Genomic DNA, 17,561 nt, shown 5'->3' on the forward strand with positions numbered 1-17,561 from the left:
ATTACACTGCTCCTCGTAACATCAATTCATCCCCCTGGAGTGTCAGCTATGCCAGTTGCAGGTAGACGCAATGAGCTGAACAGCACATGCTCCCGTGTAATCTCATGAATGTAATCAGTCCACAATATAAATATGACAGTGAGATGCCCTTATATTTTTTACAACTGTAATTATTGTATAGGTCTTAAAATAGTATATAATAGTGTAACCATATCAAAATCTTTGTCTGATCATTTAATAAACCACTTGCTTTAGCTGTAGGTGAATGAATGAAGTGAACACATGCCAAACCAAAGCCTCCTCCTTACTAATGAAATCCCCTCACAGTATCATGGATCAGCACATTTGGCTGGTTGCAACACTATTTACTCTCAGAGAGCTGAAACTGTGTGGGTATAAACGGGAATGGGTTGTCAAGTCAGCTGGAGGACGGGAATGTAAGTTTGTTGTCTTACAGACTGTGGTGATTCCATTCCCGTTTGACCTGTTGCCATTTTTTTCTAGTCCAGCCAGTTGCTTCACAGAGTTTCCTCCAGATCCGTGAGGTTGAGTGGGGGGGGGGGGGTTTGATCACATTCAGTAATGTTTATTCCATCAGTCCTAAGACAGTCTGTAACTAACCTCCCCTCTAGCTGGCATCTGGCTCAATCCTTTTCGAAATGAGGTGAAGTGCCACTCATCCCGCTACTAACTTATTTCAACATTTTGGCTCAAACTCTTTGTTTATGTCAATCGGGAAGTATTAAATGACCTTGCTCATCCCTCATGGACAAATAACCACAGGAATTTGAAGAATGCTGTGAGAACAATGTTGCTGCTATTGGAATTCATCAGTAGCCACAGTGTAAACGGCTTTTCAGAGCCCACTTGGAGGAGAGGCGGATAGGGATAAGCCGCACATCTTCTTATTCTTGATGAAAACAGGGGGCATTCAACTCCAAGTAGTTTGAGTCTGCTGAATCAGAGGACTTGATGCCCAAAAAGCTGCCTACAAAGCACCGGGCTGCCAAAACTGCCTATATATTTTAGTGGGCTCAGCAACCACCTGGGGCATGTTGATTATTGCTGGTGGCAGGTGACAAGTTTCCAAATATGTGCAACAATGTTACCAACGTTTACTAAAGCTTATCAGAAGCTATAGATTGTGTTGTGTGTCTAGTATAATGCGCCAACGCGCGCACACACACACACACAAAATAAAGAAACAAAATCTTTCGTTTTCAAAATGCAATCGACTGAACAGGAATGCAGCCAAAATCAATACATGACATTGAATGGCTTACTGTATAAAACAAACAGTCGGTTTTGGTCGTGTTTTTTTCCACCCAAAACTTTTTGTGAAGTGTTTGTTTAACAGAAGTCAGTTTTACAGCGAGTTAACAAGGATGCATTGTCCACAGTCACAACGAGAAGTCAGCGTTCGTGTCCCATGTTATTGACACAAAGTTCAAAGATCCTCTTACCTTTGTGCTTCTCCATTGCCTCGCAGAGACGCTCGCAGTTTTACCTTTAACAATCCCTCTCGGTCCTCCGCACATAAAACCAAACAATCCTAAAAGTTTGTAGGCAAGTTTGTGAGTGATGGGAGATCGGCGTGTGGCGGAATGTAGCCCCGGCGCTGCCGTGTTCGACAACACACTCTCTGGGCTTCCCAGACCGACAGAGCTGTGGAACAACAGCGCTCTCCTCTTCTTCCTAATCTGCTCTGCCGCACCTCCTCCCACTTTGCAGCATCCAGACTATCTGCAGCTCGATTGCTCCTCAAACTGGGGACCTCCAGGTGCCATTCAAAGACTCCCAGAACTGAATGAAAGAAATGTACTAATGTGTGTGACACTGTGATGTCTACAGCACATTAACATAAAATCTGTTGTTCTCTTGGATGGTACGTTTGCTGTTAAAAATGTATAGATCTACATTTATTTTAAATAAATGAAAACATGGATCATATGCTGATAGAATCAAGGCAAACAAGGCAGCCCAATGCATGCCTGATCAGAACCAGAGGAAATGTAGGGCAGTGTAGGAACTAAACTAAGACCTGTTGAAAGATAATGGTGATTAGTATTGGGCTTTCAGAGCCACTGGTTTCTGTCTCGCTACAGAGAAGTGAAGTTCTCTGTCTAAACAACTGCGCACCCCCGTGGGAGAGCCGTGACCGGGTGGAGGCATGAGAGGAATGTAAAGCGCAGTAACACAAAACGCTGCGCAAGATGATTAAAACGCATGCAGGCTTTTCCTGTGGTTTGTATTTATGCTCCACTTGGCTAATGTTTTTTTTTTTTTTTTTACTTTGGCCACCGTAGACGCACGGTGCGTAAAGCGTTTACCCATGCTTTAATGCGGCTGCTGAGAGCAAAGCTTCGTCACGGTTTGCACAAGTAAAACCACCGTTAGGAAACATGCTTATTCCGGTGAAGGCTTCTGATGCTGCCTAATGGCCAATTGTCCGATATGATGTTGCAGACAGGAAGGTGGGCGGAGGTGGAACACCATTTACTTTCAAATGAGAAATTTCAAATGAGAAATTTTGTCACCATGCGAGAAACACCTGATAAACTGTGTGATTCTCCATTTTGTTTTATTAAAGGGTTTTTAATGTTAACATAACATGTCTAACTGTCAATGAAACTAGACATTTTAAGAAAAATTATGCCACAACGCCTGACCTTTCATTTCAGTTTTCTTTCCAATCTCACTAACATTTATTATTATTAAATCAAACAGATAAGTAACATGGACTGTGGGACTCCTGGAGGAGTGCACTAACAAGGGATGGACTTCCAAACAAGCACATATACACTGAGAAAAGAAGCCTGGAATTGGGTTGAACCTGTCTGAGAAATGGTAATGGAGTGGAGCTCTAAAATATTCAGATGCCCTCATCAAACACTGTTTCCTGCCTTACAGGTTTGGTGATGGACCAACTCATGGTGGGGAGTGTGATATATCATCCAGTAAAGGGCTGAAATTCACTATTGTAGTCTCTTACATTTAAACAAGTGTGTTATTTTGAACACTACTTTAGTCTGTTTTCAGAAATGCAGGTGATTTTACTTGTGACCACGTTATTGTGGTATGTTTGTGGAATGCCTTGTTATCTTTCTGTGGAACCAGAATCTTGAGAGAGTTTAGACTGCGTTGTTAGTTTCTAATACATATTCCCAGCTGTGAAATGACCACAGTAGTTCTTCCAGATATAGAGATGTGATTCACCTGTGGATGTTTTATTCAGCCTTTCTTACACACACACACCCATGGAAACTATGTAGGAGACATGGATGTGTGTGTGTGTGTGTTTGGAGAAATGTTTTTGAGGACATGGGCTATAAAAGCCACAAATTCCACTGAACATTTTCTCATGTGAACGTACAGTGTTGTGGGTCTACTAGAGCACCCTCCAACTTGTGTGTTGTCAGGCTTTTTTTTCTTTGTAGTCACTCAGTTGACTAGAGCAGTGACCCAGTTTGAAAAGTGTTTATCACAGGAAGCTTTATTAGTGTGGACCTAATCCTGTAAGGCCAGGTTTATAGCCATGTCTGCATTTTCTAATTTTCTGGTTTTAAACCTGCCAAAACAGTGAAAGGTAACACTAGATGTACAGTAATTACAGTTAAGCTCATATTTATTTGGACAGTGACACAAGAGTGTGTTCAAAACATGTGCAGTTCTGCAACAACATCCTACAGACAGATGAGACAAGATCCAGCTGTATTGTATTTCACTTGCTGAAGAAAGTGGGAATGTCTGTGAATTCCAGTGTTCAAACAGACAATATAAGGCACGAATATGTCAGTTTGTCCAAATACTTTTGAGACTGTGCCACGGGCTGTAGAGTGGGTGGTCCACCAATCCCACAGTTGTTGGTCGATCCCCGGTTCCTCCGTTCGCACGTCGAAAACACTGAACCCCAAATTAGTCGCTCCCGGTGAGTGTTGGCCATCTGCATAGCAGTTCCCCCATTGGAGTGTGAGTGTGTCTGATTGTGATTGTGAGTGCGAATGGGTGAACGAGAAGCAATGTAAAGTGCTTTGAGTGCCAATAGATAGAAAAGTGCTATATAGGTGCAGACCATTTACCACTAAAATAATTGTTATACAAATAAATATGGTTTGAATTGTTTAACAGTTAATTTAATCTTTTAAACCAAACCCTCAAAGCTGACAGTCTGCACTGTAAGCACAAAAGTATGTCAAAGATTTTATCATTTCTGGCTCTGGAACAATCATGATGATAGATAAAAACATACTGTAGTAAACACTGTAGCTGATTAAGTACCATCAAGATAAACTCACAGTTGCAGAACCATAGACAAAAGAGAAAAAAAGAGATAAGAAAGACGATTAAAATCTGTAAATAAACAAAGGCGTAGCTTGAGGATGTTACTGACAAGGTCATGACTCAAATCTTTATTTCTTAAGTTTTGATGAGTAAATAAAAAAAAACTTGTAACTTTATTGCGATCACTGAAAACATATATTTAAATACAACCAATTATGTTTTTTTTTAAATGACAAGACTCAAAGATGAATGTATGTCATTTTTAATAATGATCCTGGTTAAGTTAACGAATGATATTAAACTTCCCTCTATCTTGTCCATATCAAACTATTTCTCTGCTTCTGGCTGAAATCTTTTAGATTTTTTTTTTTTGTAATTCAGATGATACCATCGTGTTGACTCTTCCAGATGACATCATAGAGCCTTTAATACATCTAATTGTTTGAATGCTTTGTAAGTTGTCCCAAAAGTCGCATTTTGAGTTACCCTAAAAATCTATACAGTGGTAAACTTGGATGCTAAGGTTACATATTCAAGATCAATGTACTTGTTCACATTCATTTATTGTGAAAATACTGTATAAGTGGGTAAGAGCAACAACAGGCCACAATTCAGCAAGGATATTATGCAGTGGCAATTTATTGATTGAGCTGTGAAAGATCCAAACACAAACACACACACATGCACACATACACACACACACAGTGTATAATTTTGCCTCTTTCTGCTGAAACTTGCCTGAACTGAAGAGTACGTTTTTCCACAACTTTTAACCTTAAGCTTCTGTCTTCATCAGTGATCAATGGATGGAAGTTTTTCTCAAAGGACTCACATGTGCTAGTAAGTGGATCTTGAATGGACATTTTCCAAAGCTAAGAATGCACATCTTTGTCAAAGGGGATGTGCAATGAACAAATGTTTTTACCTTTAAAAGAAATACATTAAATATAGTGTAGATGTAGTGATTTCTATCATTGCAGGCTTTGAACTTCTATCAGTGTGAACCTCTGTGCAGACTTCACCTCACCTCAGACAGGTCAGTTAGAAGTCAGCAGATGAGATGATGTCATTTTCTTCACTTTCCACCGTAAAAGAATGTGAGTCAGGCTTGATGGCTCAGCATGAATTGAAAACAAGTGTGGTCCAGCTTTCTCTCCCCCACTTTGTCTCTCTGTCCACAGTAACTGTCTGATTAATTTAGCAGGGGAATTCCTCATGTGAAAAAAACCTTTCGAAGCCCCCTGGCCGTACAGGAGGTTTAGCATCTTCAACATTTAGATTTGGATAATGTAGGGTATTCATGCTTGTCCGTATGTCTGTGTGTGGTATTTGTATGTAGGTGTGGAACTACTGTGCTAAAAGTTTCAAAGTGGGTCAGATGGACACTTGAACTTTTAATAGAGTGCATTTTTGGGGTCAGAGGTACAACTGCAGACTGGGCTGCTCTCTTCTTTTCTCCTGCTGACTGGAGCACAAAGAGCATTCCTCAGCTGTGAATCAGAGGACAAAGGTGACTGATTCAACTTCAAATCAGGGGCCTCTCTCTTGTTTGCACACATGTATACAGACACACAATGCACCACCAATCCTATGAAAAGAGACCCCACATTTCTTTAGGAATTTTCATCTAATCTGGTCTAAAGTGTGTGCCTTTTTTTTTTTTTTTTGCTGTTATATCTGGGACTTTCCACCAAAAGCTGAATCCCCTGATTCTGTGGTTCCTCCCTGTTGTTTAAAGAACATTTAGACCAAGAATGCAGAGGGCACTGCCTTCGGACACGATACACCTTGTAAAGATGGTGCCTAGTTCCCTGCACCCCAGAGGAGTGAGCACCTGATTAAACGTCAACACGCGCTCCTGTGGCTTACGCAGAAGGCTGTTAAGTCATAGTGCAATAATATTGTTTTTAGCTCATGTGTGATCAGGTTCACAGTAACGTCTACCAATTTCACCTGTTCTTCAGATTTCAGTGTGTGTGTGTGACTCATGTGAAGGCTGAGAAAATGTTGAGGCAATACCTTTTGTGACAGCTTAAATATTTTCTGAATGGAAGATTTTGTTTGGGGAACATCGAGATGGATTATGACCTGAATTTATAATGTAACTAACTGAAGAGCTCAATATGAGTTTTCTGTGAAATAAGTATCACAGCAGATAGACAGCTAGTATGTGGCGGAGGAGGAATTCAAGCCATTTCAAATGTGAGAAAACAGAGGGAAATAATAAGAGGCATTGCACAAACAGTGGGTATAGCCTATGCAACTGGAACAATTAGGAATTTTCTCAGATAGAAAGAAACCACTGCTGTACTGAACAACACAGCACAGGTCTGTGCACAAAAATCCTAAACCAGCCAGTGACATCATCCTCCACAGGGCAGTGGTGAAGGTTAACAATCACAATATACCATTCTAATAAAGCACCATAAATAGAAATACAGAGGCCATACCACAAGATCAAAACCCCTTATCAGCAGAAGGAGTCAAAAAAGGTCAGAAATAACTATAAAAAAAGTCTGTAGATTAACATCTACCAGAGTGATGGAAATGGAAATGGAAAGTGTGAAGGAAGAATTGATATGCTCATGTTTCAGTGGTAGTGGTGAAGGTGGTGGCATTGTGTGGGCTTCATGAATAATTTGAGAACAGCCTTACTGATCTTTATTGAGGATTGACTTCAACTCATGATGGTATCAGTCAAATGACCCACTAATTCGGCCAAAAATCTGGGGGTCATCATCGACGACCAACTGAGCTTTAAGGACCACATCTCCTCAGTCTCTAGGGCTTGCAGATTTGCTCTTTACAACATCAGGAAGATCAGACCCTACATCACGGAATATACAACCCAACTCATCGTACAGGCGCTGGTCACATCTCGTCTTGATTACTGCAACGCTTTGTTGATGGGGTTACCGATATCCACAATCAAACCCTTGCAGATGATCCCAAATGCAGCAGCTCGCCTAATTTTTAATCAGCCAAAAAAGACCTATGTCACACCACTTTTTAGATCTCTACACTGGCTTCCTTGCTGCTCGCATCAGGTTCAAAGCTCTGTCTCTTGCTTACAGGGTTGTTAACTCGACAGCTCCCGCTTACCTCAACTCACTCATCCAAGTCTACAATCCTTCTCGCCCGCTGCGGTCTGCCAACGAACGACGTCTGGTGGTCCCAGCACCGCATAGAAGACACCAAGCAAAACTGTTCAGCGCAATGATTCCACGATGGTGGAACGAGCTACCAAACGCTGCACGCTCAGCTGATTCTCTCCCAATATTCAAAAAACTGCTGAAAACTGAACTCTTCCGCATCTTCCTATGCACTTAAATCTTTAATATAAAAAAAAAACCTTTCTGCTCTCTTGCACTTGTATCTCGTGAACTGTGAACACTTTTCTGATAGGACTTTGCTTTGATGTTTTCTCCTTGACTTAGATATTTGCTGCCTTGTACCTCACTTGTAAGTCGCTTTGGATAAAAGCGTCTGCTAAATGACTAAATGTAAATGTAATGTAAATGAGTTCAGAATTGTACAAAAAACATTTCTCAGTAAATTTGCAGAGAATTGCCTCATGCCCTCCTCATGCTGCAAGACAACGATCCAAAACAGAGATGTATGTAAATTAATCTGCAAACTGTGTCTTTAAAGGAAATATTATTTCTAAAGTTTACTTTTATTCTTTGGCACCTATAGGGCTGCGTAGACTCAAACAGGTCAAACTGAGCTCTGTCCATCAAACCCCTAAAACCACCAGGTGGTATTAATGTTATGGTGGATCCAGTCATGTATATCTACACTCTGCATTTCATGTTTAAATGCAGACTCAGGTCATTCGACTGAATGCAGACATAACAAAGTTAATGTTTTCTAATGCAAGAAACAACCTTTGTGGATATTGTGACAACTCAAGGGAGGTAAGTAGATGTACATACTGTATATTACTTGTTTTAAAGATTTTGTCCTGATGAATGTCATTCTTGTTAAAATGATTGAACCAGCACAATGATTTTATACGCTAGACTCTGTACATTGAAATAAGATTTGTCACAAACCTAATTCCATTTACTCATCATTGTATCTTTCCCTGTGTCTGTTTAAGCTATTGGTATGTTTTTCTGCAGCTCAATTTTCCTGGAGCTCAGGCACTTTTTCTCCTGTCCTGAACCACAAAGCTATTTAATTAAGTTTTGGGGGGTAAAGTTTAAGGTTGAGTCGCTGTCCTCTAGTTGTGCATTCTCACTGTACAACATCGCCACCTGCAGGTGTAGATGTAGAAGCTCAAGACGCATCAATGTGTTAAGCCTGGCATCAATCAAGGCAGAGTAAGTGAATCATAAAATCAAATAAGACTTTATTAAACACGTACTTGACACTCCTCTAACTTTTCAAATAATTGATCTTTTAACCATTAGAGTGAGCTATTGAAATGTCATGGCATGTGCCAGGACGTTAGGAGAAGATAATTGTTGGCCCAGCATTATGTTCAGCCTCTTGGCATTGGTTTGGGGGGCCGGATATTGTGTAGCTGTGAGAATGTCCACTTCAAAACACAAGCGTCCCAGAAAAGAGCATCACTGACTATTTTGCTCACAGCTGTGACCTCCTTGGTTCTTCAATTATGTGCTAAGGATCAAGAGTAGGAGGTAACATGGATGTAAATATTGATTTTAAATCACATATCACATCCATTGACATAACAATACCCATATGTAATATCAGTTTTTTATATGGCCCTCAAATATTTAAGCAAGCATAAAGGCTACTTGAGTACTTATTGCGCTGTAAAAAGTATTACTCTAAATCGTTTCTTTAATGCTGTAGTCGTTTGATTGTACATTTTCTGCAGAAAATTGACATCCATCCAGAATATTGGGCGTTGTGATTACCTGTACCTCTGTTTGAATGTATACTGTTGTGGGTATTATGGCATTGAAAACTAGTCTTTTAAAATGAAACTTTAAGGGTGACTCATCCTGTTAAATTGGGACACTTACCGCAAAAGAGGTACATGTAATAAACAACTGTCCAGTGAGTGTGTCGCCACAATCCGGGCATCCTTGACCTTAAAAGCTTATTACGACACGTGCAGTTTTTAAATGCCGCATAGGACAGCTCACTGGCTTTTTGACGCTGTACCTTTATGCAGAGCCAGTGTCCAGTGCGCAGGCGCGGGCTGTGTTTAGTTTTAGTTCGAGCTAACCTGAGTAACTGAGCGACGCTGCGCTAGCGAACCCATTGCTGCTAGTTGATGTCATGTTCTGAGACCAACAACAGTGAGACACCGGCACAGCTCGCCACCTGCGACTTCCACCTTTTGAGGGGACTAAATTACCGTGGGAAGTGACAAGGTCCACAAGAGCTCAAAGTGTTCGCTGAATGCTCCCCAGTCGGCGAGAATAGCCAGGTCCCACACCGCACCACATCCATGCTGACGGGCAGCCTTCGCACTGGATCCAGGCTCAAAACACTACAACCCCTTTTTGTTCCTCCGTGGACAGGATCTGGCTAAACTGCGGCGGTGTGTGGAAACGAAATATCCATCTTTGCTTCAGCCTAAAGGATTGTTTACGCGTTAAAAAAATGGCTGCTGAAACTGCGTTTGGGAGAGAATGGTGTTGATTCAAAGCTGTACCGTTACATTAACATTAACGTTACTTAGCAAAGGCCAAACTGCAAATATGCTCGATAAGCTAACAAACTGTGCGTTAGCCGGTGTCGTTGTTCAAGCGACCGTCGCTTTATCAGCTTTAATCAATGGTAGGCTTTTTTGCTAGATTTTTCCAATTAGAGGTAGGAGGGTGAAGGGAATTCCTCCCACTCCAAATCTATGCATTCGGTTAACCCGAGCAGCTTTGAAAAATATTTAGCTATATTAGCCTTTTTTTTCTTTCTCCCAAGTGTTGTAAGCGGGCTTAGCTCGCGTTAAGCCTTCGCGTGAGTAACGTTATGCATAACACTAAACGAATATGCAGGACTATTTTGTTATAACTTCAACAGACTGAGGAACCGACTCTTCTTCTCGAAGTAGACCTAAAAGGCCCCGGTCTTTTCCTTAGCTTAGTCGACTTGGAGAAAAAAAATGGATCCTGGAGGGAAACTGTGTAAAACTAAACTCTACATTTTTGGACCCAAGGGAGCCGCTCACAGCAATGTGCGCGGTATCAACAGATACTTGGTGGTTTGTGTTTTGTTTTACTTTGTGCTGATCACCTACGCCTCCCCGGCGAAACCGTGTGACAAGAATTGTCTCTCTGGGAAATGCATCAACGGGTCCTGTGTGTGTGACCGAGGGTGGGTTGGAGACCAGTGCCAGCACTGCCAAGGGAGGTTCAAGTAAGTGGACTTAACCTACTATTTAATCCTTGGCCAACATCAAGTTGTTTTGTAGGATTTTCTCCTCTCGCTATTATCATGCTTTTAGTTATCAGCCACCCAGGAGATGTTCAGGATCACTTTTTGACCCAGCTTTTTGCCATCAAACAACCGGGTCAGCACGTAAACTAGAAAACCCCTATAAACAATTCGATGTATAGACAGAGTGACTGTTGATTGCAAAACGAAATAATATTTCCGACGCATTAGCACCTCCAAGCTCTGAACCCCAAAAATACTTCCAGCTGGTTTGACATATGTGACTACATTCTGCCTGAAAATGATTGAGTTCAAAGCAGCATGAGGCAGAGCTTTGCAAGTTGAACAAGTTGAGTTGCATTTGTTACATTTTAATGCTGCAACTATAATTTATTTGACGATTTATGATATAACTGCTTAATTAATACATTTTTGTGTTTGTTATTTATTATTAACAGTCCAAAATAAATATTGCAAATGGCAAAGAAAAACTACAGATGTTCATAGTTAGGAGCTGGTTCAAAGTAATTTTTGACATTTTTGATTTTTATTAGCTCATTTAGGTGCCTGATGAATCTTGGTCAGTCTACTGACTGTTCAGCTAATCTCTTTGTGAAAGTTCTCCCATTGCCACTAGCCTCCCTCTGTCCATCAGTTGTTTGTTTTTTATCAGTATTCCCTGGAGATATGGCAAGTATTAACCACATGTTTGATGTTTATCATCTAAAATTTTTATTTTTCTCCCATACATATATTTGATTTACACTATGTGCAAGTGAAATAAAACACCAAATGAGTCCAATCTGCCTAAGTGACCATGTTTTAGAAACCTACAAGCGCTCTGCCTCACACTTTGATATTGATTTACTGTCCAATACATTTTAACAGATTCCAAAAAAATTCACAAACAAATAAATTAATTTGGCTTTTTCAAGAGAGGGGAGCCTATAAGAGCTTTGGGGAAACATTCCCGGTGACACAGTAAATGCCTATAGTTCCTAAACTGGAAGAATGTGCTCATTGGTTAGACCAGGTCTATGGACATAGACAACATCCTAGCAGATGCAGCAAGGGAGCTGAGAGCAACTTATCAATCGGAAAAACCAGAGAAACAAGGCTAAGTGACATAGGAAGAAACAATTAAACGTCTACACAATAATAATAATAATAATAATAATAATAATAATAATAATAATAGTATAAACAAATGGATCTAGTGGTCTTTCAGTGCACCTGATCTCAGTGCCTGGACCACAGTAATTACCTTTGTTAGTGATGTGTTTTTGTTTGGGTTGTCATCAGACATGTTGTCAGAAAATAACCTCCCATCATCTAGAATCTGCTGAAATGCCAGACTTTTGACTCCTAGCACCAGCAGAGACATGCACCATGGTTAATATATGATCAATTGCACATTTCTGCTCACCAACACAAACAAGTTGTGGACTCCTTCATAACAGGTGTAAGTCACAGATTATTTTTGGCGTATGAGGTTTTACAGAGTGTGATTTTTGAATACAGCAAAACCAGAACTTCGGAGTGGTGTGGATGTTAGGAGCAAACTAATTTAGGATATGTTTAGAGTCACAAGAGAAAAAAACATAACTTCAGATGTGTGCACAACCTTAACTTACTGATGTTTTCATGTTGCTGGATGTTTATGTCTTCATCATGATCAGTTAGCAAAGCACAAATCTAACTGTAGAAACTATAGCTAGACTTAGCAAAAATAGAATAATATCTGTAGTTCCAAGTATGTTTCTCACTGCAATGTGAATAAACGAACAGAATAATGTTTGGGTAAATGTTTAAACTTACAGATGCTTATTTTGCAAATTGATGAAGTATTTGTCTGAACTTTGACATCCTAATGAGTTTTATCAAAGTACAATCTGTTGCAAACCAAATGCATCGCTGCCTTGAAAAAATGTTTCCTCATCATTTTCAGTTTGTTATGAATGTCATTGCACAGTTCGGTGGGTGGGATATGTACATACGGTTTAATTTAGTGTGATATGGGACAGTGATGGATGTCCATTTAAACATTTATCTTTGTCACATGGTGTCCTTTTGTGTGAAGAACACTTCTTAAAATTGTTTCTCCTGTCAGACTGGAGATGCGGGCAGAAAAGAGGTAGAGGGATCTTTGCAGGAGACAGCTTATTGAATCTTTTGGTTGGCAGTGACTGACCTTCAAATGACTGCCAGCATTTTGTCTTCTTTTCTTGAATCTTGGGAAGTGAATGCAATGTGTGTGAATATAATTGGATATTTAAGCTCACACTCCTATGGGATAAGAGGTCTGCTCATTGAATAAATGACACCTCAGTGCTGCTATTACTATTCTGATTAGTCATTTGGCAGATACCTTTATCTAAAGTGGCTCACTTGGGGTTCACTCGCTTGACAAAGGACAGTGACACATGGACTGGAGGAACTGGGAATCAAACCGCTGGCTCTGCTGTTGGTAGATGACCCTTGCTATCTCCTGAGTCAAAGTTTCCTACTGGATTTGTGACTGATTTTTTTTTTTTTATGGCTAGATGAAGCTATATAGCATACCCCTGTAGGGCTGTTTCAGAAATGTAACAGTCAGGAAAGCTTTTCAAATCCATAAAACAGGGTTTGAGTTTTTTTTTCTCTTTAATGACAGTTCGTTTTTAAATCAGAATTTATTTCTAGAAATGGGGACACTTTTTTTTCTCACAGCTAGTTTAAATGTTCCTTCATGGTATAGTACAGTACCACAGTAAGCAGTGGTAAATAACTTGGCATGAAAGTATCTCCATTAATAACTAATCTCACGAACACACACACATACAAACCAGTGCATTTATGTGCTTGATATTCTTTTCTTTAAAATGTGTTTAAGTTGCTTTGACTTATTTGCTGTACCAACCATAATGAATCATGTTGTCTTTCAGGTTGACAGAACCCTCAGGATACCTCACTGATGGTCCAATTAACTACAAATACAAAACAAAGTGCACCTGGCTCATTGAGGGCTAGTAAGTGTTTTATATTTTAGTATGTCCTACGAAAGCATTACACAAAGCAAAATGTCATTATGCAGTGTAAACTGATGAAAGCTGATGAAAACTGATGGGGACGGGGGTGGGGACACCACAAGTGCAATTACAGTCAGTATGCTATTGATGAAAATTAAAATTAAAAACTAGGCGTCTTTTCAGCATGCTGCTGATCTAATGAGTACGAATATTTTTTTTTCTTTTTTCAATTGTATTCATTAAACCCAAACTGTTTTTTTTTTCTGTGTTTTTCTTCCTCCTGTAGTCCAAATGCAGTTCTCCGGTTAAGATTTAACCATTTTGCCACAGAATGTAGTTGGGACCATATGTATGTTTATGATGGAGACTCAATATATGCTCCTTTGGTTGCTGTTTTCAGGTAAGAAATTCAGCACATCATGTCTTATATTGATGTCTTAAGCCCCTTTCACACATTATGTTTTAAGACCCTTTTCACACGTTATTCTTTGATACAATGTCTGTATTATGTATGTGAGCTCTTGTGTGCAGCATGTTTCTCTCTGTCCCAAATTGTCAGGATATATAGAGAATGAACAGGTATGTTGATGATGTTTCTATCACTCGACCGCCGGTGTAGGTGCATTGCTCCGATATGCTGTAAACTAAAGTTAAAGTTTTCTATCAAGTTGTGCCTGCTGTGCACGCTGACTGTGCTCTGAAATAGAGCAGAGGTTCACACATCAGGATGCTTGTCACTCGAGTGATCTCCTGCTGAATGGTTCATGTGAAACGTAACGACAACGTCCGGAGTTTATATGTAAAACAGGCTTTATAGTGCACTACATTAGGTTCATTAGGTTTAATTTACTGCCGTGTCTGTGGTCTGCAGGATTTAGCTGAAGGGTTATTTCTCAATATCCTGATTCTGATTTAATGTTAGAATGTGAGGCAAAATTGTTCTATGCTTTTGTCAACAGTGGTCTCATTGTGCCAGAGATACGAGGAAATGAGACAGTTCCTGAGGTTGAGACCACTTCAGGCTTTGCGCTGCTACACTTTTTCAGTGATGCTGCCTATAACCTGACAGGATTTGAAATATTTTACTCGTAAGTATTCAGTGGGCTAGACATAAAAAAAAAAATCTACTATGTTTATATTTTTATTTTACAAGCATTTTCAGCTTTTTCGCTGATGTCTGATTTACCACTTGAGTGGACTAGTTTCTAGGTCTATTTTTTTCTCCTAGCTGTTGATGCATAGTGATCTATATATTTTTCGTCAAACATTTCAGCTAAATGTACCTGTGCTTTTCTGCTTTTAAAAACCTGTATCAACATTACTGTTAGTGACCAGTATCCTGTCATTTATGCACTACCAATTTCTCTATCGCACTCATCTTAACTCAGAGCTAGATGATGCATATCTATTCTTAGTCCCCAAGAAAAGGTGTCTGTGTGGCCTAAATAGTGCATACAGTGTTGGCTGAATGAAAACGTCCTTCTGTCCAGAATCAACTCTTGTCCCAATAACTGCTCCAACCATGGCAAATGCACGCCTGGGAACTCTGCCGCCAGCAGAGTGTACTGTGAATGTGACAAGTACTGGAAAGGCGAGGCCTGTGACATCCCCTATTGTAGGAACAACTGTGGCAGCCCTGACCACGGCTACTGCGACCTCACCGGGGAAAAGCTGTGCGTCTGCAATGACAGCTGGCAAGGTAAGAGATAGCTAAGAATGTCTCAAGGAGACATATAAGTAGGACTAGGCCAAGCATACCAACTGTATACATACAAAGGTGAATTTACTTGCCCAGGGTAAAGGCAGTAGTACTGCTCCTCACTTATCAAGTGAAAGGTGTATGCTTATAGGCAAAGTGTAAGTAACAAAAGCTTCAGTCATATGCTTTATAGTGTGTGTGTGTCCTGCTCTATTTCCTTTTTCCCCTCCCCTAGATTACTTTGCTCCCTTGACCTGTTGCACTGCTGAGTATAGTTGGTGCTCAGGTGGAGGGAGGGTGAGGGAGATAAAAGGGAAGTAGGTAGGTGCAGAAGGAGGAGAAGGAAACACATGCAAACACGAGGGCATCTGCGTTTTTGGTAAGGAGTTTTCTCCCCAAGCTGGTGATCTTTTTTAGTCTGTGCATGTTTATGCTTGTTATGTTAGTTTGGCCTGGAGATCACTGGTAGCTCAGTTATTTCTCAGTTCTATGTTTAGATTTAGTTCTCATGTATTAGGTAGTTTATGGGGAGATGCCGGGAGCGACGACCCACTGTGTGGTTGGCCCCGGATATTCCCTTTTCGTTGTTTTTGGCCGGGGTCTCCAGCCCCTTTTTGTTTCTTTTCTTTTCGGGTGGTTTCTTTGTTATGGAGTTTGGATTACAAATAAAGCTTGTGAGTTACAAGTTTACCTTTTGTCTGGCAACCTTTTTTTTTCATATCTTGCATCCTCCGATCCCCCGGAGTTTATTTTTACTGGTGGAGCTTCTTTCGTGAATTGGAGGGCGTAACCGCAATTTGATTTCTGTATTAGGTTACATTTGCAGGAAAACCACTGTGTGACTCTGACTCTGCTGGATGAAATTATCCCTGTCAGCCCAATCTAGTCACATTTTCCCTGTATCACACATTGGGCAACATAATTAAGAATAAATGTTGCAGGCCGCTTTCACTTAGTATCCCCTAGGAGCATGTGCATCTGGATCATGAGTGTGAACATTTTCTGTGAGCAATCTAAGTTGATTTATTTGTCAAAAACTGTGTTGTGGTTTCGTTTTCAACTGCTTTGGATAACATGTTTTAAATAACAGAATATTTAAGAAATGAGGAGAATAAAAAAAACTTTTGCTTAAATATAAGCAAAATAAATATCTTTAGCTAAATACCAACCAGCTGTGTGTGTTGCTTGTAATAATCAAGCTCCAAGTCAATGGATGGATGAAATAAAGAGAAAGTGTAAAATGTATATGTGCTAAATGACAAAAATAATGCTTCTTTTCTATACAAAATATCTTATTTATACATCATGTTTCCTAGCTGTGCCATTACATGGTTTTATTTATTTTTTCTGGTTTTGTAGAAATTCAAATCAAAGCTTGAAAAACCCTTTTAAAAAGTACAGTTCCAGCACCTCTGATGCTTGGATAACTAATTACAAGATTATAGTGTCCCTTAGCCCCCTCAGCACTGTCTTCTCACGTTCAAAACATTGAGTGATGAAAGTAACACACTTGCACAATTTCAGGTAGTATAAATGTAATCTCCCCACCCATGTGTGCTGTGTTATGTAGTAAGATGTAAGGAAGAATGTGTTGTGTCATAATGCTGATTGGTAACATGTCTAAAAGCAGAGTGAAAGTGCATTATCATGTGCATCTAGCAGGAGGGAACTGAATGCTTTCACATGATGAAACTTGACAGAATCGTTGGCAAAGGCATGTGCTTTTTCAGCGCAGCTTTTATTCACACAGTTTCAACACATTCATAGCTCCCTGGCTGTGAGTAGGTATGAAAATATGTGTCAGATACTGTTGAAAATACTAAAAGAGATTAGTAATACTCTTTAAATAGGTAAACTTGTCAGCTGTAACTTCTCTTCATCCTGTCTTTTAGGCCCAGACTGCTCTTTGACTGTACCCTCAACTGAGTCCTTCTGGGTCCTGCCCAGTGTCAAACCTTTTGGTACATCACTTGCCAGAGCGTCCCATAAGACTGTGGTGCAGGATAAGGTCATGTGGGTGGTGGGTGGATATACCTTCAACTATAGCTCGTTCCAGATGATTCTCAAGTAAGTCATAGCATAGTAGATACCAATGTATTTGTCTCTCGACTAGCAAAATTCTTTAACTATACTTTATTTATTTATTTGTTAGTTCGACAAATCTTGCAGTTCCTTTTACTTCAGTAAAAGCAACAGCCTCCGGTTAAGTTCTGACTCTG

General features: G+C 40.0%; 2 protein-coding genes across 7 annotated transcripts in view; one reads left to right on the forward strand and one right to left on the reverse strand.

Moving 5' to 3' along the window:
- afap1l2 (actin filament associated protein 1-like 2) overlaps positions 1–1,987 on the reverse strand; it is a 33,774-nt gene extending 31,787 nt beyond the window's left edge. Inside the window, exon 1 of one of the 3 annotated variants that reach the window (XM_067488240.1) lies at positions 1,464–1,987. In XM_067488240.1, coding sequence (XP_067344341.1) covers positions 1,464–1,479 — 16 coding nt within the window. In that variant the 5' untranslated portion in view covers positions 1,480–1,987. The remainder of the gene's footprint in view (positions 1–1,463) is intronic. The other 2 variants (XM_067488243.1, XM_067488244.1) reach the window with 2 other exon arrangements.
- A 7,448-nt stretch (positions 1,988–9,435) lies between these two features.
- atrnl1b (attractin-like 1b) overlaps positions 9,436–17,561 on the forward strand; it is a 57,318-nt gene continuing 49,192 nt past the window's right edge. For 2 of the 4 annotated variants that reach the window (XM_067487555.1, XM_067487557.1), the window contains exons 1-6: positions 9,436–10,617; positions 13,560–13,643; positions 13,930–14,043; positions 14,603–14,731; positions 15,134–15,342; positions 17,235–17,409. In XM_067487555.1, the coding sequence (XP_067343656.1) occupies positions 10,364–10,617; positions 13,560–13,643; positions 13,930–14,043; positions 14,603–14,731; positions 15,134–15,342; positions 17,235–17,409 (965 nt within the window). In that variant the 5' untranslated portion in view covers positions 9,436–10,363. The remainder of the gene's footprint in view (positions 10,618–13,559; positions 13,644–13,929; positions 14,044–14,602; positions 14,732–15,133; positions 15,343–17,234; positions 17,410–17,561) is intronic. The other 2 variants (XM_067487556.1, XM_067487554.1) reach the window with 2 other exon arrangements.

This window comes from Channa argus, chromosome 20 (assembly GCF_033026475.1).
Source record: "Channa argus isolate prfri chromosome 20, Channa argus male v1.0, whole genome shotgun sequence".
In the NCBI taxonomy this organism is placed as follows: domain Eukaryota; kingdom Metazoa; phylum Chordata; class Actinopteri; order Anabantiformes; family Channidae; genus Channa; species Channa argus.